General features: G+C 46.3%; 1 protein-coding gene across 1 annotated transcript in view; it reads right to left on the minus strand.

Moving 5' to 3' along the window:
• Positions 1-26,164, minus strand: part of RNF17 (ring finger protein 17) — a 2,333,865-nt gene that overhangs the window by 2,016,233 nt on the left and 291,468 nt on the right. Inside the window, exons 10-11 of the mRNA XM_086933472.1 lie at positions 21,173-21,344; positions 12,649-12,725 (exon numbers count right to left, since the gene is read on the minus strand). Of these exons, the coding sequence (XP_086789598.1) occupies positions 12,649-12,725; positions 21,173-21,344 (249 nt within the window). The remainder of the gene's footprint in view (positions 1-12,648; positions 12,726-21,172; positions 21,345-26,164) is intronic.

A 26,164-nucleotide genomic window follows, 5' to 3' on the forward strand; every position in this document is an offset into this window, starting at 1 on the left:
CCAACACAGCCACAGCGGAAGCGGTTCAACCGGCTTCCGTAGCCACTGAAAAGCGTTCAGAAAAATACATAGATGGGGAAACCATGCTGGCAGTAAAAGCCTCATCAAAAGGAGATTATGCAGCATTACCTCTCAACTATCCACTCAGTAATACATACATAATTGATGCAAACTCCGTTCCGTTTGCTCGAATCCCTGGAGTGGGGGATAGAGTAATTCCAAACACGAACCAGAGAGTTTTCTTGATTGAAGACGCACACATGGGATGGGGTCTGAGGCACCAAGAAATCCAGAAATCTCTGATTGAACTACAATCAGAGTACTGGTGGCCGGGAATGAGCGTAGATATCTACAAATTTGCAAAAAATTGTGAAAACTGCAACAGAGATCGCAGTTGTGAACCGGACCAGCCCGTAGCCCAGATACCACTATTAGATAGCATCAGGCTGTCTATAGTGCAGAAATCCAGTCGGAGAAATGCGTCCCATAATTAATAAAGACTTAATTCACTTAAAAATGTGGCCCCAGCATTCGGCTGAAGCCAGAACTGTTATAAAACATTTGCAAGTCTATATCGGCACATACGCAATTGGCATGCTACATTCTGATCAGGGTCCTGCGTTTAGCTCTCGAGCTTACAAACAGGCCATAAACAGCATGGGCATCGCATTGTGGTACTCTTCTCCCTTCCATCCTGAGGGAAATGCGGTTGTGGAAAGAAAAAACCGGGACATAAAGCAATCTATAACGGCGAGGGTATTAGGTTCGGGTGATAGGTGGGTCAAACATTTAACAAGTGTCCAACGTAGTCTTAATAATCTGCCAAGAAATTCTCTAAAAGGTCTAACTCCATACGAACTATTGTTCGGAACTAGAATGCTTATTCAGGATCTTGATAGTCACACTTCAGTGGTAGAAGAAAAATCCTTTGATATCAAAGATCGTTTGGCTGTTTTACAGGATTTAAATGAAACAAGAAAAAACCTGAGTAACAAAGTTGAAACAACAGCCGACAGCCACTGAAGAAAAACCACCTGTCCCAGCAAGACCTGTATGGATTCCAAAGATTGGGGATCTGGTCAGAGAAAAGATTGTGGTGAAGAAGGCATTTGGGCCTTCTTACGGAAAAGCAATACCTGTCTTAGCTATCAGCGGAACAAGATCAGTTGTACTACCGCCCCTTGCTGGTAAAAGGGAGAACAGAGTTGTATCCATCGACCTGGTAAAACCAAAATCATGTGGCCAATAATAAGTAGTAGGCCAAGTGGACTCCCAAGAAATAGCAGAATACCAAAATTTGCTACAATCCAAGAGGCTCATACTGAGAGACTAATCACATTTGATAAACCTGCAGTGAATAACAAAGGACTATGCAATAATACCATTGAACTAGTGCCTCTTGAAACCCAAATAACAACAATTCGTCAAGAAACACCAGTCTACAATGATGTAGCTTCTGACTATACTAATGAAACAAAGAAAAATGCAAAAGCAAATAAAAATCCGGAAAAAATTCCAACAATTGACAGAACTGCATCTGGCTACTTCATCAATTTTGACGACTTCTCTGAAGATCCAAGCGAGCATGAAGGAACGCCTCTAACAAAAACTTTCAAAGACAAAGTAATTGAACTTTTTCACCAACTAAAAGAAACATATCTGATTTCACCATGGATTGAATTTTGAATTGTGTTAGGTGTAATTACTCTCCTGCTTTGGCTCATCATGGTTCTCTGTTTGGGAAAATTCATTGATGGAAAATATAGTACAATGGACACAGCAAGTCAGAACATCAACTTGGTCCTAAAGCCTCACACATCCTCCCACGTCAAGAAAAGAGAACTGTCATCTGTGAACATCTCAGCCAATTCAATACCCGGTGGGGAAGCATGGGACAGAACTGATTATGACATATTTGGCCCGGTTGAGCTCTTGAAATATCTACATCAGTTCAAGGTTTCATTAAGTGACTTTGTGACACCAAGTACATTCTCAGATGATTGGGACTTTGAAAACATTAATATTATGATGTCAGATTTAGTAATGTCAGCAAAATTTACAGAGCATGATTACCTACAGGGTTCATCGAATTATGAAGAGTTATACTGTTACAACCATTATGGTGATCACTATTTGCATAAAACTGCTCAGCCTAGAAATGTTTTATCTTATAACCAGTGGGAACACTGTCCAACTCCACCAAAAGGCAGTTCGGAAACAGTTTATGAGAAATTCCAATACTTCTCAGGGTTTAATAACAGTGACCCAGAAACGTTTTATTTTAAAATGTTAAGTAGGACAGGAATGATAATGTTGACAAATACTAAACTGATTTATTCTGAAAAATTGTTATGACAAAATGTCTACATTTGGTTTCGAATTTTGGAAAAATACTTTCTGCTGGTTTCTTTATGCACTTCTATTGCTTCTTTCTGCACCCATGTTGTTTCGTTCTGCGCCCATGTTGCTTCTTTCTGCACCCATGTTGCTTCTTTCTGCACCCATGTGGCCTCTTTCTCTACCCCCTCTTCCTTCATCTGTTGCTTCTTTCTGCACTTCTCTTGCCTCCATGCCCTCATCAGCCTTTCTGCAACTCTGAAGCTTCTTTCTGCGTCCATTGTTTCTTTTTGCACCCCTAGTGCCTCTTTCTGCACCACTCGTGCCTATTTCTGCACCACTCGTGCCTCTTTCTGCACCCTTTGTGCTTCTTTCGGAACCCCTGTTGCTTCTTTCGGAACCCCTGTTGCTTCTTTCGGAACCCCTGTTGCCTCTTTCGGAACCCCTGTTGCCTCTTTCGGAACCCCTCTTCTTCCTTTCTGGACTTTTCTGTTTTCTTTCTCAACCCCTCTACCATCTTTCTGCATCTCTGTTCCTTCTTTCTGCACTTTTGTTTTTCTGCAGCTTTCCTTTCCTTCTGAACCCCTTTTGCCTCCTTCTGTACCCGTTTCTTCTTTCTGCACTTCTTTTGTTTCTTTCTGCAGCTCTCTTGCTTGTTTCTGCACCCCCTTGCCTCTTTACCCACCTCTCTTCCCTCTTTTCTTTCAGCACCACTGTTGCCTCTTTCTGCACCTATGTTCCTTCTTTCAGCAATTCTTTGGTTTCATTCTGCAGATATCTTGCTTCTTTCTGCACCCCTCAGGCCTTTCTGCGCCCTCTTCCTTCTTTTTGCACCCCTCTTCCCTCTTTTTGTACCTCTGTTGCTTCTTTCTGCACTCGTCTTGCTTTTCTACACCTCTTGCGCTTCTTTCTACACCCCTCTTCCTGCATCCTTCTTGCATCTTTCTGAAACTCTGTTCCTTCTTTCTGCAACTTTCTTTCTGCACCTCGCATCTTTCTGCACCCTCTTGCCTCTTTCTCCACCTCTTTCCCTCTATGCATCTGTTGCTTCTTTCTCAACGTTTCTTCTCTTTATCCATACCTCTTGCCTCTTTCAGCAGCCCTCGTGCCTCTTTCAGCAGCCCTCGTGCCTCTTTAAGCGCCCTCGTGCCTCTTTCAGCATCCCTCGTGCCTCTTTCAGCACCCCTCGTGCCTCTTTCAGCACCCCTCGTGCCTCTTTCAGCACCCTCCTCTTTATGCAACTTTGCTCCTCCTTTCTGCAAATTTGTTTTTTTTCTGCACCCCTCTTGCCTCTTTCTGCACCCCTCTTGCAGAATTACCTCTTTCTGCATCCCTCTTGCCTGTTTCTCTACCACTCTTCCCCTTTATGCATTTGTTGCTTCTTTCTCAACGTCTATTCTCTTTATCTATACCTCTTCCCTCTTTCTGCACCTCTGTTTCTTTAACCTCTCTTGCCACTTTCTGTACCCTTCGTGCCTCTTTCTGCACCCCTCGTGCCTCTTTCTGCACCCCTCGTGCCTCACACCTCGTGCCTCTTTCTGCACACCTTTTCTGAATCGTTTTTGGCCACTATAGGTGTGGCAGGGTATACTCAGACATGAGTCCCTTGCTCACTGCACCATCAGGATTCAAGCAAGTCGGGCAGACGACGGCTAAAATGCCAGAAACCGGTCCCCGGTAGCTTGTCTCCTTTCTGGTGAAGAATTGGCTTGGTAGTTTGGTCTGCCCTGTTCCCATGATGCAATGGGCCAGGGACCGACTAATTTGCATATAGCCAGGTTCTGAGCTGGGATGGTGCAGTGAGCTAAATAACGGTGATGGATCAAGCCCTGATCTTTGGACTGGGTAAGAGTGGTCTGCTTAATTCAGACACTCTGTTCATCACCACTCCCTTTTCTGAATCGTTTTTGGCCACTATAGGTGTGGCAGGGTATACTCAGACATGAGTCCCTTGCTCACTGCACCATCAGGATTCAAGCAAGCCGGGCCGACGACGGCTGAAATGCCAGAAACCGGTCCCCGGTAGCTTGTCTCCTTTCTGGTGAAGAATTGGCTTGGTAGTTTGGTCTGCCCTGTTCCCATGATGCAATGGGCCAGGGACCGACTAATTTGCATATAGCCAGGTTCTGAGCTGGGATGGTGCAGTGAGCTAAATAACGGTGATGGATCAAGCCCTGATCTTTGGACTGGGTAAGAGTGGTCTGCTTAATTCAGACACTCTGTTCATCACCACCCCCTTTTCTGACTAGTGCCTCTTTCAACAGCCCGCGTGCCTCTTTCAGCAGCCCTCGTGCCTCTTTCTGCAGCCCTAGTGCCTCTTTCTGCAGCCCTCGTGCCTCTTTCTGCAGCCCTCGTGCCTCTTTCTGCAGCCCTCGTGCCTCTTTCAGCACCCCTCGTGCCTCTTTCAGCACCCCTCGTGCCTCTTTCAGCACCCCTTGTGCCTCTTTCAGCACCCTCCTCTTTATGCAACTTTGCTCCTCCTTTCTGCAAATTTGTTTTTTTTCTGCACCCCTCTTGCCTCTTTCTGCACCCCTCTTGCAGAATTGCCTCTTTCTACATCCCTCTTGCCTCTTTCTCCACCACTCTTCCCCTTTATGCATGTGTTGCTTCTTTCTCAACGTCTCTTCTCTTTATCTATACCTCTTCCTTCTTTCTGCACCTCTGTTGATTCTTTAACCTCTCTTGCCACTTTCTGTACCCCCGTGCCTCTTTCTGCACCCCTCGTGCCTCTTTCTGCCCCCCTCGTGCCTCTTTCTGCCCCCCTCGTGCCTCTTTCTGCACCCCTCGTGCCTCTTTCTGCACCCCTCGTGCCTCTTTCTGTGTTAGCTGTCGCCGTGAGGAGCAGTCGTCGCTGAAGCTTCGTGCTGGCAAGGGATGTGGGCTATCGCTATTTGGCACAAAGGGCAGGTCGCCATCAATACTTTGCTTTGGCAGGACAATTTCTGACACGAAGAGCCTGTACCCGGTCTTGAAGAGCCCCAAAACCTCTAAATTTTCAACTGGAGTGCAGATTTTGTAGATTTGAGGTAGTAGGAGTACATCCTGATCAGGACCTGCGGAGGGTACCTCTTGAGGATCAAGGCTCCCTTCAGCAAAGGTGAGCAGCAGGGCTCAGGCAGGTACAGGTGATGCATGCCTGCTGGGCAGTTGCAAGGAGGGCTTGAAGCTAGTTTGGTACCTGTAGCTCAAAAAGGAGGTCAGCCAACTGACCCTTGAAGTCACTTCTGGGGATTCTGGGTTCAAGGCAAGCAGGTCTAATCTACCTTCTTCTGACAGCAGGGCAGTCCTTCATCTGAACCTTCCATAGGTCCAGGAGAGTTCCAAAGTTTGTAAACTGATGTCGCTGCCAGACACTTTGCCAGTAATCTAGGTTTGTGACTATGTCAGGATCCATTCTGTCATCAAGATATTCTCCTTATATGAGGAATATGCAGAGAGAAAAAATTACTTTCCTTTAGTAACGCGGTTTCCAGTGGATACTCTAACAGAAGATTCCTCATATTTTGAATATCCACTTGACGTCAGATTGGATCTGGAAAATCTTTAGCAGTACCCTTGTGTACTGGTAGGTGACGTTATGTGGCTCCACACCAACACTATTGCACAAAAGTGCCATATATCCTCACCAACACCAGCGGCTTCCTAGGCTGTCCTCGTCCCCAGACACCAAACCAACTAGCAGATTGGCTGTGACCAGTGAGCAGATCACTAGGACTTGGGATGCTTTTATACAGAGAGGAGAATCCCATTCACAGAACAGGGAGGATGGGTGGGTTTGTGAGGTATATGCCATTAGATGAGAGTACCCACCAGAAGGAGGGCTGCTGAAGTTAAGTAACTTTTTCTTCATATGGATAATTTAACTGTACATTTTGCACTATTTGAATAGATACCAAAGCAGTACACACCAGGTGATGGGTTTGTGAACGCGTTCAGACCCAATAGGCAAAGTACTCTTAATGGACCAGACTAGTGCTCCATGAATGTTGAAGCAATACCCAAGTAGTAGACTCACAAATATCCAGAGCAAGAATTCCATGGCCCAAAACAGCGGTAGCACCCTTGGGCTGGTGGAATGAGACTGTAAGCCTCTTTGGAGCTGCTTCTTGGCCAAATAGCACTTCTCAATACAGAACACAATCCAAAGTTATATGCTCCTCTTCTACATTCCCAGTGGGGTTTTATACGATCAATTTAAAAGCAGGAAGCTCTTAAGTATCTAACCAAATGGAGCCTATCATCCACCATTGAGAGAAAGCAGGAGGATGATGCTTTGCCCGAAATGAAAAGAAGTCACCACTTTCGGGAAAAAAAGGCTTGGGTCTTCAAGACTAACTAGTATAGAAAGAAAAGTTGTATAAAGTGGATTAACGTAAAGGGATAGTAGTGCGCTCACCAATCGCCCCAATGTTATGGCCACTATTTACAGTTGTGTTGAGGTTCAAAGGGCGCACTCATGAGGAATATGAGAACCAGATTTAGGTCTTACTGAGACATAATGACAGGAGTAAGCAAAACGCATATTGCATACCTTTAAAAAAAGAAACAGCGGATTTAAAAAAAGAGTGCTGATCTGGCACCCGCAAACATGCAGAAAGAGCCGGGAAATAATTGTTAAATGTGCCCAAGGCAAGTCCTTGGTGGGCTAGGCTCAACACAAAAAAACAACACTTCGAAAGATTTGGCCTGAAGTGAGTTGATCTGCCAAGTACCACACCAAGCCTCACATCGGTCCCAATGGCAGGCATATACTGATAAAGTGGAGAGCTCCCGGCTGCCAATATGACATCCACAACTTCAGGAGGGAAGTCGAATGCACTCAACTGTCCCGCTCAATCTCCAGACATGGATCTCAAGACTGTCTAGTCCCTGGTGCCAACTCATGCTCTGTTGTAGCGTCAGTTGATCTTCCCGAAGCAGCAACCTAAAAGGAGGACATATGCTCATACCGACAGATGCTATGGACTACCACCTGTGAAAAAATTGCGGACTTAGTCTCCTATAGGTTGGCTGTGCTCTGCTAAGGGCAAACTAGTGGCTGGAGGCTACTGGCAGGGTGACTGGGAGGTTCACTGTCCATGTGGCCATGGGCGTGGTTTGTTGGACTCCAAACCCTCACAGGACTGTGGTTATTTTTGGGGTGAAGAATCTTAACGCTACCTGTAAGAGAGACTCCTAGTGATAGCTCCAAAGGAGCAAAACCTTTGGGGATACTGCCTTGCAGATCTGGAGAGACCATGCAGTGGTTCCACTTTCTTAAAAGCACTCCAGGGCGGAGTAGGCCTTTTCACACAAGGGGCAAGACCTGTTAAAAGTCATAAAGATAAGCGATGCTTGGCAGCCTATGAAATGCCTGTGGATCTCGTCCCTGCATGGAGCCCGAGCACCATGCTAGTTTAGACAGCTCTACCTAAAAAGTCAGTCATGTCCAGGCATGCCCCTACAACATGTTTGACCGTGTCCTGCCATCCTGAATAGGTTGTGCCAAGTTGGCACAGAGTTTCTCTGGGCCTGATGGTAAGATCTCTACAACCAAATCTTAAAATGCATGGGAACACCGACCCAACAAACAGATGGTGTTGACTGACTTGAGGGAGACACTATACGAATGCCTCAATTGTTTTCAACTATGTTGCAGGGAGGGGATCATAGGGAAAGAAATGGGATTAACCCAGCTAGTAGATCCCTGAATTTCCAGGCTCTCTGGGGTTTGGTGCTGGAACAGGAAGGGAGTGTCACCCAGAGTGGGTCTGCTGTGGTGTCATGCCAATTGTCTGGTCACAGGGGGGCAGGAATAGGGTTTAGCAAAAATATCCATGAGCTTGCTAGTAGGTGCTTCATTCAATGGCAGCAAAGGTTCAGGCGAAGTATATCTGAGATGCAAGACTTCAATAATGGCATTGTTTTTTTGCCTCAGCAGATATTAATTGCAAAAAACACAGTTGATGGACAGAATGTAGAACAATGTCATACATTCACCCCAGTACAAGGATCTGGGCCTAAATCCATCGTTTTTTTGCACTCCACACCACCCTGGGTTAGACACTGGCTATATGCAAATCAGCTCTGACCCTGTGCCTCATGGTAACAGTCCAGTCCGAACTACCAAACCATGTCTTTCCCAGACCGGAATCAAGCATCCAAGGACCGGTTTCTGGCTATCAGCCTTCATCAGCCTGGATAGCTTGACTCCAGTGGTGTGGAGAGCCTGGGACTCACGTCTGAGCATACCCAGCACACTCGGGGTGAAAATTGCAAAAAACACAGTTGATGGACAGAATGTATAACAATGTCATACATTCACCCCAGTACAAGGATCTGGGCCTAAATCCATCGTTAGCCAGTGTCTAACCCAGGGTGGTGTGGAGTGCAAAGAAATGATGGATTTAGGCCCAGATCCTCGTACTGGGGTGAATGTATGACATTGTTCTACATCAGGGGTCTCCAACGAGTAGCTCGGGAGCCACTGGTAGCTCGCCAGTACCCTCAAAGTAGCTCTCAGAGGTGAAGTCAATCCCAGTATCTCATTCAGAGAGTATATGCAGATACTCTAAGTATATTAAAAAAAGGTAGCACTGCTCATCTGAAGATCTCTAGCCAACCAGCCTACAGCAGGGACTCATCTTAACAATTAAACACATATTGTGTCGGCCTACTGAGTCTGCCACATGGCCACCTTTATCCAGACTCGGACTAAGTCACAAAGTGATTGGCCATGTAGTAGTCCTCTGCATTATCAATTTCACCATGTGTGTGATCAGTGGGCCATAAATGAAGAGCGGTAGTGGTAGCCTGAGCAGTAATCAGTGCTGACTCACTATAGTGTGGGACTGCATCAGTCAGAGTGAAAATGTTTCAGTTGGGTGCATCAGGAGCCAAGGCCTGAGGAAAGCTATAATCCTGAGCAGAGAATATTAAGAGCCACATCTGCATTAATTTATGTGTGCGCCCATTATAAACTCTATTGCTTTCTGTAAACTACACCGGGTGTCAAGGACCACCAAATGGGTATGCTCCCCCCAACATTTGGGTTTTGTCTGTGGCACAATTGTGTCAGTTTATGGCATAATAGTGCCAATGACATAATTAGGGCCATCCTTGACTATTTTGGGTATTCTTGGTCTAGTTATGGTATACTGGCAGTGATCAGTGGCATATTAAGAGAATGACTGCACTATATTCAGGTGTCCCTGATATAATTGTGGCTGCCCCTTGCATCATAATGGCCTTGACTAATAATATTGTGGCCATCCTGGTCCTTATGGTGTTCAGCCTTGGCACAAATGTATACGGCTAAGCATTATTGGCATCATACAGTCGTCCTCTGTGCTATGGTGCCATAGCTTATGACTGTAATAACTGAGCATTTCAAGCAGTCTGTCCATGTGAGGCGTTTGTACAGGTGAGTGCTCAATTAAATTGACAAGCTGATGTTTGGGGGCTGTGTATTTCCTAAAAATGAAAATGTGTATTTTAAAGGACTTTTTATTTTACAAACAAATGTTTTCTTCAGGAAAATTAGTTTGTTTGCCCAAAATGGAAAGTGGTGATAGAAAAATATGTGTATTTTCAGACATTGATATGATGATGAAGACAAAAGGTTGCAATTCCAAAACACATTCAAAGTTGATACTTACAAGATAATTCAAGCTGAATTGATGAGACTTATTGCTGTGGTTATGTCCTTTGTGCCACAAGGCATGTGAAGATTTGAATGTTACTTTATCAGTCAGGTGGGGATATTGATAAATGTTTCCTTAGCATTTCTTCTGGTAACATCACCTGGAATACTTGGGTGCCACTTTTTAATCTAGCCTAGGGTGGTCATAGAGTAATGTTGACATGTGCAGTCAATATTTTACAGCGATAAAATATACAAGTAGCTCGATAGGACTTTCCTTGAGCTGAAGTAGCTCTCAAAACAGAAAAGGTTGGAGACCCATGTTCTACATTCTGTCCATCAACTGTGTTTTTTGCAATTTTCACCCCGAGTGTGCTGGGTATATTCAGACGTGAGTCCCAGGCTCTCCACACCACTGGAGTCAAGCTATCCAGGCTGAATGAAGGCTGATAGCCAGAAACCAGTCCTTGGATGCTTGATTCCGGTCTGGGAAAGACATGGCTTGGTAGTTCGGACTGGACTGTTCCCATGGGGCACAGGGTCAGAGCTGATTTGCATATAGCCAGTGTCTAACCCAGGGTGGTGTGGAGTGCAAAAAAATGATGGATTTAGGCCCAGATCCTTGTACTGGGGTGAATGTATGACATTGTTCTACATTCTGTCCATCAACTGTGTTTTTTGCAATTTTCACCCCGAGTGTGCTGGGTATACTCAGACCTGAGTCCCAGGCTCTCCACACCACTGGAGTCAAGCTATCCAGGCTGAATGAAGGCTGATAGCCAGAAACCGGTCCTTGGATGCTTGATTCCGGTCTGGGAAAGACATGGCTTGGTAGTTCGGACTGGACTGTTCCCATGGGGCACAGGGTCAGATCTGATTTGCATATAGCCAGTGTCTAACCCAGGGTGGTGTGGCGTGCAAAAAAATGATGGATTTAGGCCCAGATCCTTGTACTGGGGTGAATGTATGACAGTGTTCTACATTCTGTCCATCAACTGTGTTTTTTGCAATTTTCAGCAGATATTAATGGCAAGTCTAGAACTTCAGGTGTTAATGCAGTGAATGAGGTTGACTCTTCCATGGAAGGGCCAAGGACAGAACTCAGCCACATGTCAGAAGCGTTGAACCCAATGGCCTCTAGAGGATTCAAATAAAAATCATCATCATATTGTAGGAGAAATTCATCACCATTTCCAAAAGCTGTGTGGCTCCAAAAAATTGCTGGAGCACTGGAGGGTGGTTCCTAGGCAAAGGCACTGTTTTATCAGTCAGAAGGTACGGGGGTCCAGGGACATCAGATCTGTTCTGGGGCAAAACTTCAGCAAAGATGGAGACAGGGTTGTTTTTGAGTCGGACAAGACAATGGAATGGGCATCCTCCTCCAGCTCTGGAGGCATATACGTGGCAGGAAAATGAAAGGATCTTTGTGCTGTGTGCATAGTCTGCTCCGGAGTTAGAGCTGAACTCAAGGCAGGTTTGGCAGGCATAGATTATGTCGAAGCCAGACCTGCTGCTGATCACTCACCTGGAGGCCTCTAAGGATTCGTAGGTGTATCACAAGGATACAACAAAGCTCCAAATATTGGAAGCATGGCTTCTTTAAATGCCTTCATCTGCTGTGGTGTCGCAAACAGCCACGGAAATTTGGGTCGGATCTGGTACACTTCACAACCTTTGTGCGTATCTCACACAGACATCTATTTATATATGAAGGCACCCTGAGAAAGGACGGACATCTGCTCACTTGGATGGCGCTTATATTCAGATCCACGTAAATAAACAATTGTTCAGTGTGACTCTTTCACATATAGTTAAACTCTAGATCTATACAATATATTGCTCTATTTATTCTCAAAATGTATCAAATAGATGTCAACAATCAATTAAAGTAAAGACAGTGCAATGCTCAGAAAGTGCAGTGGTGTGCAGTATTTACACTGATCCATATATACAGTAGGATGTATTAAAACATTCCTTTCAAAATAACAGTGGAACAAATATTTATCAGTTCCTATCTAAAATGTAATTATGCAACAGACAATCCCCATTGATTTGGCGGCGTTTCTACCCCTATATTGATCCTAAGGGTCTCCTTGGGACAAATCGTGCCGTCTGGCAGTCCACTTGAAGCCAATATACTTATTCTGTGTGCTGGGGTTCTGTCTTAATAATAAACGCCTAGTTCACACCGTATTTGGTCCCATGCATGTGCGCGCCAATTATTGGTCGCCTATCCGCACCGCAGGAAAAGCTGTATCTGCAGCTGCTCATAATCAGGATGAGAGACAACCAATAATGGCGAGGACAAACACATACCAGACGGTAGCAGTTGTATTTTTTCACCACTACTTAGAACTTAGTAAAACATTTAAGCCTAAAGAAAATCTACGACCAGGTATTGAAGGCTTTGGGCAATTTTACTGCTAGGAATCATGTTAATGAACAGGAAAGCAATGTTGATTGAGGAAAAGAAATCTAAACAGGTAATGGATTAGCATGTATATTACTTACCATAGGTTGCAATTAAAGTTAATGAACATGAAAGCCTAAATATCAAAGTAAAAGAAAGAAAATACTTTAAATGGATTAAGATTTTTGAATATTATAACAGGACATAAAACTCAATTAACTTCAGTTACATCATTTACTACATTAACTGACATCTATTACAACAAGTATTTTCAACTTACCCTGGAAATATTCTGGACTTTAAACCATCAACAAAGGAACAGCAATCCTTGACTGGTAACTTCAATCGACTAATAACCTAGAATTGGAGAACCTGAATTAAACAGATAACAGAAAAAACAATTCTGCAATTTCTACATAACGTTGATTTGCAACATAAGGTAATCAAGAAAGTTATGCTGACTAGTGGACCTAGTTTTTCCCTATATCAACAACCTATAGAACGTCTCCCATTGATTGCAAGGCCCAAGGGGTGCTTCTCAAACATGTTACAACCAAAGCGGTGTTCTTTTCAGTACCTACCTATTATATGCCACACAAAGCCGGACTATTTCAGTTCCACCAAGTCGGGGAGATGGATCGGGCCACTGAAAAGGGTTGGGGGCAGGATAAAAATACATGGACACCTAGGGCAAAGGACTGAAGCTGCACTAAAGGTAAGAGTATCAAACACTTAAATTGTGGTAGACATTGTAGGAAACTGGATTTTGTTGCAGTTGTCCCCCCACTTTTTATCTGGTATTTGATGCATCTTGAACTTAAGTACATTGGGTTCATGCTACAGAGGTTCCAAGCACCAGTGTTCTTTACCCAAAACAAGAGAACTTGTCATTTAATCCTTAAATGACCAGGTCTTTAGCACCCCTGTAAGTGGTACCTCTGGTACTAAGGGCATATATACTAAAGAGGGTCCTTAAGAGATGCAGCATTTCTTGTGCCACTCTAGGGGACCTAGCAACAAACTCATATAGACTAAAACTGCAGGTTGGGTGACAAAGTGCTCTAAAAACTCAAAACACAACATGTCACACACCTATGTGCGAAGTCTCCTTACACTGCATGTAATATTTGTAATTCACACCTACAGCAGGCCATAAAGCCCTAAGGCAGGGTGCATTATTTTATATGTGTGGACATATCCACCTGGGCAGATTTGCCCCTGTGCTGGCCAGTTCAAAAACTGCCAGCACAAGTGGCCAGGGAAGCCATTTTAAGTACGTGCTAGAAACCCTGGTCAAAAAAAGAGTCCCCCCTACAAACATCTTGTATTACTCATTACACTGATTCCAGCGATGGATTTATTAATGCATGTACTCACAGGGCAACTTGGAGGTGCCCCTTGAAAACCTACCACCTACTGGTATGCTGAGTGACCTGTCCTAGCCAGCCTACCACCACAGACCGGTTTGACTCCCAGTGGTGAGAGCCTTTGCCTAAGCCTGCTCAGGCAGAGGGTCTTTACACCCCCTGAACCAGGATGACCATTCCAAGACTGGGAGCTTCAAAGAGCACTCTATCTTTGGAATGCAAATTTGGGTTCCCTCCAAGGAGAGGATGCGGACCTCCTTTGTCCAGAGCCCCTTTGGCACCTGGACAGGTGGGAAAATTAGTATTCAGATAGGCGTGTCTATCATCAGGATAGTACCACCCCTAAGGTGGGCTACCTGAAGTGAATAGGACTTTTCAGAGTCTGACATCTTTGTGATGGCAAACTTAGTAACTCTGGGATAGGGTTATGCCCACTTCCCACAGGAAGTAGTCATATAGAGGGTGTAGTGACCCCACAGGTCGGTAGCCCATTGGCTACTATCATACACTCCCCTTATGTCCCTAAATCTAGTATTTAGGGGAGTCCCTGGCACCAGTAAATCAGATCCATCAGACCAAAAGAGAAGGACCGAAGCACCATGATAAGCAAAATCTGTGGAAGAATCTACTGACTTGGCGCCAACCCTGCTGGCCTAGCTGCTGTTTCGAATGATTAAGCCAGTTTACTCGCCCTCCAAAGCTGCTGTGCCTGCAAAAGCCTGGGAGGACTTCCAGCACTTCTGCCAAAACTAAGGAAAGCCTGCGGAGCAGCTGAGCTGCTCCCCTGCAACTTGCAGGTACCTAAGAAAGACCAGAGTGGAATCCGAGATCGCATTAACCAGACACTGCCAGGAACCACTGCACCCGTATCTACAAGCCTAAGTTGAAGTGGTCCAAGGGTGTCAGCGTTGTCCCCCAGCCTTCCAGCAAAGAAGCTTACCTTGTAGTTGCCGGGACGGGACCTCCTTGACAGCGCCTGTAGCATCTTTGTGTGCCACCCCATACCACACGTGGAGTTGATATGATTTTAGTGCTAGGAATATTGCTTATAGTTCCAGATGTTTGATATGAAGCACTTTCTATTGAGTGATCCATTTGCCTTCAGTGGTGTAATTGAGGAGATGGGCTCCCCATCCTGTGAGTGATGCGTTTATTAGAACCATCTGTGAACTAGCTCGATGAACGGCCGCCCCTTGGATAGGTTTGTTGTGTTCCACAACTGCAGAGAGCGGTGTGTGCGGCTGTCCACCAACACCAGATCTGTAAGTTGTCCTTGAGCCTGATTCCACTGAAGTGCTAGACATTCCTGTAATGGACGCATTTGAAGTCTTGCAAATGGGAGAGTCCCATCCTTTTTGGAGATTAGGAAATACAGGGAGTAGACTCCTGTTCCCTGATAAAGCAAGGGGACTGGCACTATGGCTTGCTTTTGAATCAGCAAGAGCACTTCTTGTTTTAATAGCGTAAGATGTTCTGTGGACATGGGACGCTGCTTGGGTCGTATGTTGGGGGGGGGTAGGGGGTGTAGCTGTAAGTTCTAGGCAGTACCCATGTTGGATAATCGGTGTTACCCATTTGTCTGTTGTGATGGAATTCCAGACAAGTAGGAACTATGATAATCCTCCCTGACCGGAGTGGAATGGCCTGGGGGGAGTGGAGGGAAGTCACGGTTTAGAGGCAGGGGAGGTACGAGTGTTATTGATACCTCGTCCTCTGCCTTTTTTTCCTTTATAACCTCCTTTAAAATAACCTCTGTTGGGGGGTGTTTGAGTGGTAGTCTTGAATGAGGATGAAGTGTCTGTACTGATATTTTTTGAGGCTCCTCTTTAAAAGGAGCGACAAAAGGAACCACGTATTTGTGGAGACTGTAAGGCTCCCATGGACTTTGCAGTCTGTGTTTTTTCAATTTTTCAAGAGTTGTATCCACAGCCGGTCCAAAAAGGTGCTCTTGATTGGACGGCTGGTTTAAAATTGTTGTCTGGACCTCCTGCTTAAAACCAGAAATACGCAGCCAGGCATGTCGTCTGAGCAGTACACTGGTGTTAATGAATCTTGAAGCAGTGTGTGCTGCGTCAAGTGCACATTTAATAGAGGCATTTGTTATTAATTTACCCTCTTGAATGAGGTCATTTGCTTGGGCTTTATATTGTCTGGCAAATGCTGTAATAGGGTCTCTAATTGGTTGTAGTGAGCCCTATCATATCTAGCCAGTAATGCCTGGGTATTAGCTATGTGCCAGTGATTGGTCCCCTGCGCAGCTACCCTTTTGCCTGTTGCTTCTAGCAGTTTGGATTCTTTATCTGGGGGTATTGCATCCCCTGATGTCTGTGAATTAGCATGCTTTCTAGTGTTAGACTCTACTAGTAAGTCTAGAGGCAGCTGTCCTTTAAATATAGACTGGGTCTTGTGGGGCAGGTTTATATTACTTATCTATTCTAGGATTTAAAATCCTAGCTCTTACCGGATCTTTAAATACTTCAGGGGCATGTTTAATGACGCCTTTGATCATGGGTAGAATTTGTACTGATCTTTGGGACTGGTAGAATTTGTACTGATCTTTGGGACTGTTCAAACATGTCTAAAAGGAAATCCTCCTCTGGTGTGCCTGAGTGCATAGTCACACCATGAAAACCGCAGCCCTATTAATAAGTTGGCCAAAACCAATATTGTCGTCGGGAGGATATGGTTTTGTTGGGTATGGCTGGGGGCTTAGGAGGTTTATTGGGTCATTGAAGTCCCAGTCATCCTGTGGTACAGGTTGTGGATGTGTGAACAGATCCATAGGGTTCCACCCTGCCCAAATCATCATCATTTTGTGGTGGTGTATGTGGTGGAGAAGGTACAGGCTGTGGTGTAGCTGGTTTAGGGAGAGGAAGTGGATTAGAAGGATGTACAGGAGAAGAAGGAGGCATAGGTGAAGTGGCACAGTCCTTTACAGGAGTATGTGGGTTCTTGCTGTTGGATTGCACAGCTATGACATGTCCTGTTTTAGGATCAATGAGGATTTTCTTCTGTTTAGGATCAACAGGATCCGGATGAAACAGTTCCTCTTTGTCGATAACCGCTTTCAGCGACGTTTTTTTCGATTCTGAGCGTGGTTTAGTTTTGTGGTCTTTGGCCTTAGGAGGCGTGGTAGAATCCTTTGGCATTGCTTTCGGTTCCGAAGACTTGGGTTTTGGAGCTGGATCGTGATGTTTAGGCTTGTAGGTGTTTGAAGCCGTTTTATCACTAGGCCTGGATGTGTTCAGGGCCAGGCTGTCTTTCGGCGCGGACGGGATTGGAACCGATTTCGGAGCAGAGTGTCCTTTTGGCTCCGGTATCGAAGGCGCCTGTGGGACTAGGACATGTGGTTTGCTAGGTACCGAGCTAGAGGAAAGTTTATAATTTTACTTCGGAGCTGGGCTCCAAGGTGGGGCTTCTGAAGTATGTTTTCGGTCGAGACTTGGGCCAGCAGGCGAAGTCTAGACCAGTGCCTTTTGTGATGGTGGGTTTGGGGCAGGGGCAGTAGTACTCTTCGGAATCTTCTTCAGCGATATCTGGGCCTTCATCGACGATGTCCACTGGTTCCGGAGCTGATCTCTGCGCCATGATGTGTCGTCGAGCCCGGCGATCACGAATTGTCTTCTTTGATCGAAAAGAGGCGCAGGCTTGGCAGCTAGACTCGTGTTTCGGCGAGAGACACAGGTTACAGACCTTATGATGGTCGCTGTGTGGGAATTTTGCTCCACATTGGGGGCATTTCTTGAACGGCGTCCTTTCCATTAGCCATAGGCCCACCGTTGTCGATAGGCCCCATGGCCCGGGTCGACGACCGGAATAGATTAGATGACTGTTGCGTCTAAGTTTAGATTGTATATGAAGAGTTATAGATGTTTTGTGCGCCGAAAAAGTTATGAAAACAAAGTTTCGAATCGGTGCGCAAAAAGTTGCATCCAAACCCAATGGCGAAAAAAACAATTTAAGGATGCAGTCGAAACTCATGCGCACTATTGTTAAAAGGAAGAGTCACCTATCTCGCGACTTCAAAGACTTCTTCCAAGACAACAACAAGGTGCAACCATCCGAGCCCAACACCAGATGGTGATCTAATGCTAAGTGTACTATCTGCAGCTCCTATGCCTCGAACATGTATATTTACCCATATACAGATACAATATAAAGACAAAGAGTATCTTAAAAGAAGAATACTTCCATCGATAACAGCAGCAGAGGCTCGGAGCAGAAGTACCCGAATCCTTGCGCAGGGAGGAGCAAGGGGACTGGAGCCCCTGCCTGGGAAGGGCATAGGAAAACAGGGCACAAGGCAACGTGCAGCAGAGACGTGCCTGGTGTGGACTCCACAACCCATAGGCCCAAAACCACACAGTTTCTGAACCATTACAGAAGACCAAAGCACTTCCCCTCCACAGGGATAGGAGAGTGGGCAATACCACCAGACAGAACACACCCAAGTCAATGGCGTAAGATATACTGCAGACACCCCGTGACAATGAACACACACAGTGTGTACTCAAATACCACATCCGCACAGAATCAGAATGAAAAGCTGAAGGAAAATGCTGGGGTGAACCAGGCGTTGGAGAACCCAACAACACCCTGGAGAAGTCTGCATCCACAGGGGCAGGAGTGCGCTACGGACCAACCGAAACGCACAAACCCCCTGAGAGAGCAACGCCAATCCTGTGGGGCGCAACAGAGGGGACGTCCTACAACAGTAGGAAAGTGGAACAAAGAGAGAAACCTAAAGAATGATCCATAGGACAATTTCCCAGAGGGACAGGATAACCATTCGAAGAAGACTCCACAGAAGCTTTAGAAACTACCCTGCATGGAAGAGTAGCTATACAATAGCCAACAAATAACCCACAGAGGTCCGTCTCATCCCTTCAAACAGCAAGGGACATCTTCTGAGACGAGCTCATAGACCGAGGACACAAAAAGAAATAGAAAAACAGCTGACTAGCCATACCAAAGAAGGGCAAAGTAATCGGTTCGGGAAATATCATCTTGAACCCAGAGACAGATACCAGAAAAAACAGTGACAACATTGAAACGAAAAGCAAAAGTCCGCAAGGAGGACTGGAAACAACAGAATTCATAGACACCCAGACATAAGACGTTGGACCACGGAGTCAGCATGACTGTCGAAAAGGGATATCCCATCTAAGGGCAGATCCGAGGCAACTGCCATCGCGTAGCCAAGCATGGCGACGCAGAGCAACCGACCTGACCATAGCCAGACCCACAGAGTCAGTGGTGTCCATGGCCGACCGAATGGAAAATTGTGCCATTTCATGGCCATCATGAAGCAGCCGAGCCAGGTCAGCTCGAGGGCCCTCTGGAAGAGAAGGAAGGAGATGCTCGGCTGAGTTCCAAAGGGCAAAGGTAGCCCATGCAAAAGCGCAAGACGAGTTCAGAGACCCAAGGCCCGAACTGATGGACCAAAGACATCGCGACCACATGACTCCAACCAACCAGACTCCTGAGTGGGAGGGAGCAACAGAGGAAGAGAGGTAGGCACCCAGACCAAGGCTGCCTGAAGTACCAGCCATTGAGCCATAGGATGGAGAGACAAGCAAACAGGGTCACCTGGAGCCGAGCGATGACTATGTGCAATAGCATGATCCACTGTCTCCTGATGAGGGTCTTGCCCAAGTCCCAAGAAGGGTGCCAAATAACGACCCACCAAAAGGCATTAAGGGTTCCAACTCTGCGGTGCCCTATTGCATTAGCTCCAACAAGGGATTAGAAGGCAGAGGGACGGAGGGAGACTGGAATTGTAAGATGTTGGCATCTGTGTGAACAGCCCTCACAAAAACCGCACTAGCCTCCGTGGCCATTCTAGGTGGTGACAACAACCCATGCGTAGGGGACGGTTGGAAGCTAACTCACCCACCAGACTGTAAAGGCACTGGGACAGAGGGTGACCACGGGCCTGCCACTGTCCCGCCCCCTGGGCACCTGCTCCGAGGAGCATCAATACGACTCAGGGGGTGGGGAACCTTCAGGGGCCTCTTCGTCTTCGACCAACAGAGGAGCAGCAGGAGACGGCACCAGAGTCAAGATGGCGTCATGTCACCATCGATGACCCCCGAAGACGACTGCCACACCGTGGGGCAGAGTCGACTCGACCTCAGAAATGGAGATCTGCGGAGAGGAACGAAGTTGGCTCGGAGTTGAGCTCCACGCTGCAGCCGCAACCGGCATCAGGCCAGGGAGCCTCACAGGACTGTGCAGAGACGCCACAGGAGGGCTTGACGTCTGACTGGGATGCCCCTCCGGGCCGTGTCCCGACATCGCAGCGACTCTGGAATCAGAGCCATGGCACTCGATCGGCGCCAAGCCTGAACCAGCCGGCAGAGACACAATCAGAGTCTCTAAACCCTTCTTGGGGCCCGCAGGCGCGCCAGAGAGAGGGGTTGACCAAAAGATGGCCTGCAAAGCCCAAGAATATGCTTCCATCTAGGCTCTGGTCGCCCAGCACCAAGAAATGGTGGGTAGGTGGGGGCTGACTCCTGAGGACCCGTGTCCGGTGAAGACCGGGAGCAGCGGGCATCGACTTCAGGTTTATACGAGGTCAGCGACTCCGTAACTACTTCTAATGCTTACCTGCATGAGGCAAGCGACGTCTGCAGGAACGAATCTGTGACCGGGTCTGAGCAGGAACTCCAGCCCGAGATGGAGACTGGCGTCACGAGGACTCCTAACAAGACATTTGGGCGGAAAACAACGTCATCCGACGCTCCCGAAGAGACTCCAGTTGGTTTAAGCTGCCGGCAGGCGTCGCACTCCTTGGAATAGTGGTGCTTGCCCAATCACCACATACAGATCTCATGCGGATCCGTCGCCACGTACAGGATCCACACGACTTAAAGCCCGTAGGCATAGCACACTGTTAACAGACACAAAACGGCATCAAGAAGACCTGACAACAAGAACCAGGCCAGAGGTACCGCTTCGCCTGGAACCGCGTTGGGACGCGGAAAAGAAGAAAACGGACCTTCAGCACCCTGGGAGGGGCTTATGTGGCTTCACTGACGTCATGTCCGTGGGCGACGTCAGGGCAGAGCCACACGGCGCTGTCCCCAGGCACGCAGAGGTGCTGCTGAGAAAAATTCTCCGGATCCAGTCCGACGCCTGGAGGGATATTCTAAGATAAGGAATCTGCAGCTAGATGTCTCTAAGATTTTATATAGCGCTCGGAAAGTTATGAGGTGAAAAGTGCACTACAGAGAGTTCCAAGGTGGAAAACTATTACTGCAAAAGGTATGCACCTTTTAAGAGCTCTGTAAATCAATAAATATAATGGACGAAACAGTCCCTAAAAGCAATTTCAGAAACTAATCATTTAACAAGAGAACAAATGTCTTCATCTGGTTGAGAGTCATTACATGAAAAATAAGCTTAAATATAGATATTTATCTAAACTTAAAATACCTGATTCAAATTAAAATAAGCTCTGGAGGATGGGGTTTCTTTAGATCCTCTAGCTAGTTGCATTGCACCTTTCAAATCGTCCACTTTTTCTACAATTTTCTTCTTGGCATTTTCAATTTCTGCATAATAACCTTCCGCAAATGTTGCTAATTCTTTAAGTAGTGTCTCTTGCCTGTTTTGTAAAAAAGTGACATTGTAAAATACTCTGAATTTTCAGGTCAATAAAAATGAAGATAGTTATATGTTAGTTGTGACTTCAGCAATTCCTATTCTAAGAAGGTTACAATACGATACTGGACGTGCATCAAGGAGGCTGGAGGTTGTTTTCAATCACTGCCGTTTACGGGCATCCTCTTCATGAAATATATTAACAGAATTAAAATAAAAACTGCAGCTTCCATAATGCAATATGTAAACTATTGACGCACATTTATGTTGCTGCCAGGCAGATATCTAAAATCTGAATATTTTGAAAAGGGAAAGTTGTGTTTTATCTCTAAAAGAATGTCCCATAATATGACCCATGAGCAACCTTTTTTTTTTTGGAGTTCATGGTGCATTGACAAAATACATAATTAATCACAAGCAAGGTATAGGAACATCTGATACAATTACATGATCACTCCAATATAAACAGCTAAAAACACATTATTTGACGTGGGGATAAAAAAGATGCAGAAGATCTATCAATAAATATAACAATACAGTACATTTCAAGTTCTTATTCTGTCCTCCAGCCATTTCTTTACTGGGGCCCATAATCGTCTTCCCATCTCTCGTTTTTAGCACCTTTAAGTTCATAGAGACAAGACTCAATATTATAAATACCCAAAAATCTGGAGATCCACATCTGAAAAGAGGGGGCTGTAACATCCTTCCATCCGGCCGAGATCAAGATTCTGAGCACAGCGACCGACATAAAAGCCAAAGCAGCCTCATCCTCTGTTAAAACCAGTTTAGAATCTGAGCCAAATAACATCAGTGTTGGGGATAGATCGATCTTATGACCTAGCAGCCCCTCCCAAAAGTTTGTTACTCCATCCAGGACAAGGGCCAGCCCGTCACAAGTAAAAAACATATGGAATAAGTCTGCTTGCCCCTTATTGCATCACGGGCAGCAGTCATCATTCCTGACACCCCAGGCAAATAGTTTGGCCGGTGTATGATACAGATTAAAAACTGTTTTAAAATGTTGTGCCCGTAAATTGGACGCCCGAAAGATCTTTTTATTTAACCATAATGCTAGGTCCAAATCTACATCCGGGTTTCCCAATTTGATTGCCCAGTCACTTTCTACTTTTCCTACATCATCCTGTAAACTGGATGCCAGCATATTATAAACGAATATGCTACTTACCAGTATGCATCTGTTCTTGGCATGTAGGGCTGCTGACATTCATATCTGTGCATAGATCGCTGCCTAGTGTTGGGTCCGAATGATTGCACATTGTTGTCCTGGAAGAGTCTTCGAAGTATCACGAGATAAGTGGCTCCTCCCCTGGACTACAGTGCGCATGGGCATCCTCTCCATCCTCAGATTGTTTTTCGCCATTGTGGCAGAGATGGAGTGCAATACAGTGAGTGATGTCCATGCTAGATAGTAATTCTGAATGCTACAGCTGCTACAGGCGGCAGGGAGGAGGGTGGGCGATATGAATGTCAGCAGCCCTACATGCCAAGAACAGATGCATACTGGTAAGTAGCATATTCGGTTCGAGGCATGTGGGCTGCTGAATTCATATCTGTGCATAGATTGCATAGCAGTCCCCCCTGTTAGCGGCGGCTGCACGTGCAAGCTGCAGCAGTCTGAAAAAGTTTTGAGAACAGCCTGTCCTACAGCTGCCTGCTGTTTAGAATGCACATCTACGCAGTAGTGTTTCGTAAATGTATGTGTGGTGGACCAAGTGGCTGCCTTACATATCTCTTCTAAAGGAATATTCCCCAGGAAAGCCATGGACGCTCCTAACTTACGTGTGGAGTGTGCTCGTGGTGGAATGGTTAGTGTGCGTTTAGCCTTGGCATAGCAAATCTGTATACATTTAACAATCCACCTGGCTATCCCTGCCTTGGAAATGGGGTTGCCTTTGTGTTGTGGAGAAAAGGCAACGAAAAGCTGTTTTGTTTTTCTAAAATCCTTTGTTCTGTCTATATAGTACAAAAGAGCCCTTTTGACATCCAACGTGTGTAGGGATCTCTCTGCGACATTTTCTGGATTGGGAAAGAAAACTGGCAGTTCTATGGTCTGGTTCATGTGGAACTGCGAAATCACTTTAGGCATAAATGTAGGGTTGGTGCGTAGTACCACCCTATTTGCGTGGACCTGGATGAATGGCTCTTGGATGGTGAGTGCCTGGAGTTCACCAACTCTCCTCAGCGAGGTAATGGCCACTAGGAAAGCAACTTTCCAAGTCAGAAATTGAAGCTCACAAGAGTGTAGAGGTTCAAAAGGTGGTCCCATTAGCCTGGTGAGGACTACATTCAGGTTCCAGACTGGTGACAGTGGGCGTCTGGGAGGGATCACTCTTTTAAGTCCTTCCAGAAAAGCTTTAATGGCACTCTGAATAAGGAGAAGGTACTGCCTGTTTTGAAGATAGGCTGCTATGGCGGATAAATGTATGTGAATGGAACTGCACGCTAGATTACTTCTGTATAAATGCAACAAATAACAGATGACGTTCTGAATAGATGCATCCAGTGGGTTAATGTCATTGTTGATACAATATATGACAAACCTTTTCCATTTAGCCGCATAGCATGCTCTGGTTGTGGGCCGTCTTGCCTCCTTGATGATATTCATACATTCCAGCGGCAAGTTGAGGTAGCCAAATTCTAGGACTTCAGGAGCCAGATCGCCAGGTTGAGCTGTTGCGGATCTGGATGCTGAATGTCTCCATGGTTCTGCGTCAAAAGCCTGGGTGTGAGGCGTAGCCGTTGATGCGGTACCACTGATCGTTCCAGAAACGTGGTGTACCATGGTTGGCGTGCCCACATTGGAGCAACCAGGATGAGGGTCATCGAGTGTTGCCGTAGTTTGCGTGCCACCAGCGGTATCAGAGGTGCTGGGGAAAAGCGTATGCAAATTTGCCTGACCAGTTCATCCATATCGCATTGCCGTGCGACTGTGGGTGTGGGAACCTGCTTGCGAAGTTTTGGCATTTTGCGTTTTCCCTTGTGGCGAACAGGTCTATCTGTGGATGACCCCATTGCTGGAAGTACGGTTGGAGTACTGATGGATGTATCTCCCACTCGTGCATCTGGTGGCTGTGCCTGCTGAGCAGGTCCGCCATCTGGTTGTCCTTGCCCGGGAGGTGTTCTGCCATGAGGAACATGTTCTTCTGAATGGCCCACTTCCACATGCTCTGAGCCAGGTGAGACAACTGTGTAGAGTGTGTTCCTCCCTGCTTCTGTATGTAGTACATTGCAGTCATGTTGTCCGTCAGCATCAACACAACTTTGTTGCAGAGATGTACTTTGAAAGCTTTCATTGCCATGAAGATTGCCATCAGCTCTAGAAGGTTGATGGGCATCTTCTTCTGCTGTGTCGTCCATAGTCCCTGCACTGTGTAATGGAGTACATGAGCTCCCCATCCCTGGAGAGACGCGTCCGTTGTCAGTATTATCTGTGGTACAGGCTCTTGGAACAGTCGGCCCTTGCAGAGGTTTTGTGGATTCCACCAATGCAGAGAGTTGTATGCCCGACCGCTCAACAACACTAGGTCTTTCAACTGCCCTTGAGCCTGGTTCCACTGACGTACCAAGCACTCCTGAAGCGGGCGCATATGTAGTCTTGCGTGCGGGACTATGAAGTTGCAGGAGGCCATCATGCCTATCAACTGCATGAACACTCGCACCTGAAGGGAGCGTTGAGGTCTGAATTTTTGTATCAGCAATTGCATGCTGTTGATCCTCACTGAATTTGGCTAAGCTGTGGCTGCCAGAGTGTCTATTGTCGCACCCAGGTACTGCTGTACGTGGGCGGGTTGAAGATGTGACTTTGTGTAATTCAGTGAGAATCCCAGATCGTGAAGGAGGCGAATGGTGTGGGACATGTGGGTGGCGCACAGCTGGGCTGACTTTGCTTGAATAAGCCAGTCGTCCAGGTAAGGGTAGACTTGTATGTGCTGTCTCCTGAGGTGTGCCGCCACTGTCGCCAGACACTTGGTGAATACTCTGGGCGCCGTCGTCACTCTAAAGGGGAGGACCTTGAACTGGTAGTGTTGATCCTGAATGGTGAACCTGAGATACTGTCTGTGTGAGGGGTGTATGGGTATGTGGAAGTACGCATCTTTGAGATCCAGTGTTGCGAGGAAATCTCCCTGACTTAAAAGCGGTAGGACTTGCTGTAAGGTGAGCATGTGAAAATGCTCCGACAGAATGTATTGGTTCAGGGGTCTTAGGTCGAATATGGGCCTGAGAGACCCGTCCTTTTTTGGAATTAAGAAGTACAGAGAGTACAGCCCCGACCCTTGTTCCGCTAGAGGCACGAGCTCTATGGCTCCTTTTTGCCGCATACTGACGACCTCTTGCTGCAATAAGTGTAAGTGCTCTGCGGACATAGGACGGTGTCTTGGAGGTATGGTGGGTGGAGTGGCTGTAAGCTCTAGACAATACCCGTACTGTACAATATCTCTTACCCACCTGTCTGTGGTGATGGATTTCCATACAGACAGGAACTGTTGTAGTCTCCCCCCGACAGGTGTTAGATGGTCGGGGGCAGTGACAAGGCGTCACTGTTTGGTATTGGCAGAGGATCTGGAGTTGTTGTTTCCTCTTCCTCTGCCCTTGATGTTATTTCCTCTATATCCACCTCTGGGATTCTTATTGTAGGTGGATTGTGTACCTCCCTTGTTATACTGCGTTTGTTGGGTGTTTTGGCCCCTTGATGGTCCTCTGTTATTGGATCGACGAAAGGAACCACCCCGAAACTACTGCGACTGCAGAGCCCTCATGGACTTTGCAGTTTCTGTGTCCTTTTTTATCTTTTCTAGGGTG

Source organism: Lissotriton vulgaris, chromosome 8 (genome assembly GCF_964263255.1).
Source record: "Lissotriton vulgaris chromosome 8, aLisVul1.2, whole genome shotgun sequence".
NCBI lineage: Eukaryota > Metazoa > Chordata > Amphibia > Caudata > Salamandridae > Lissotriton > Lissotriton vulgaris.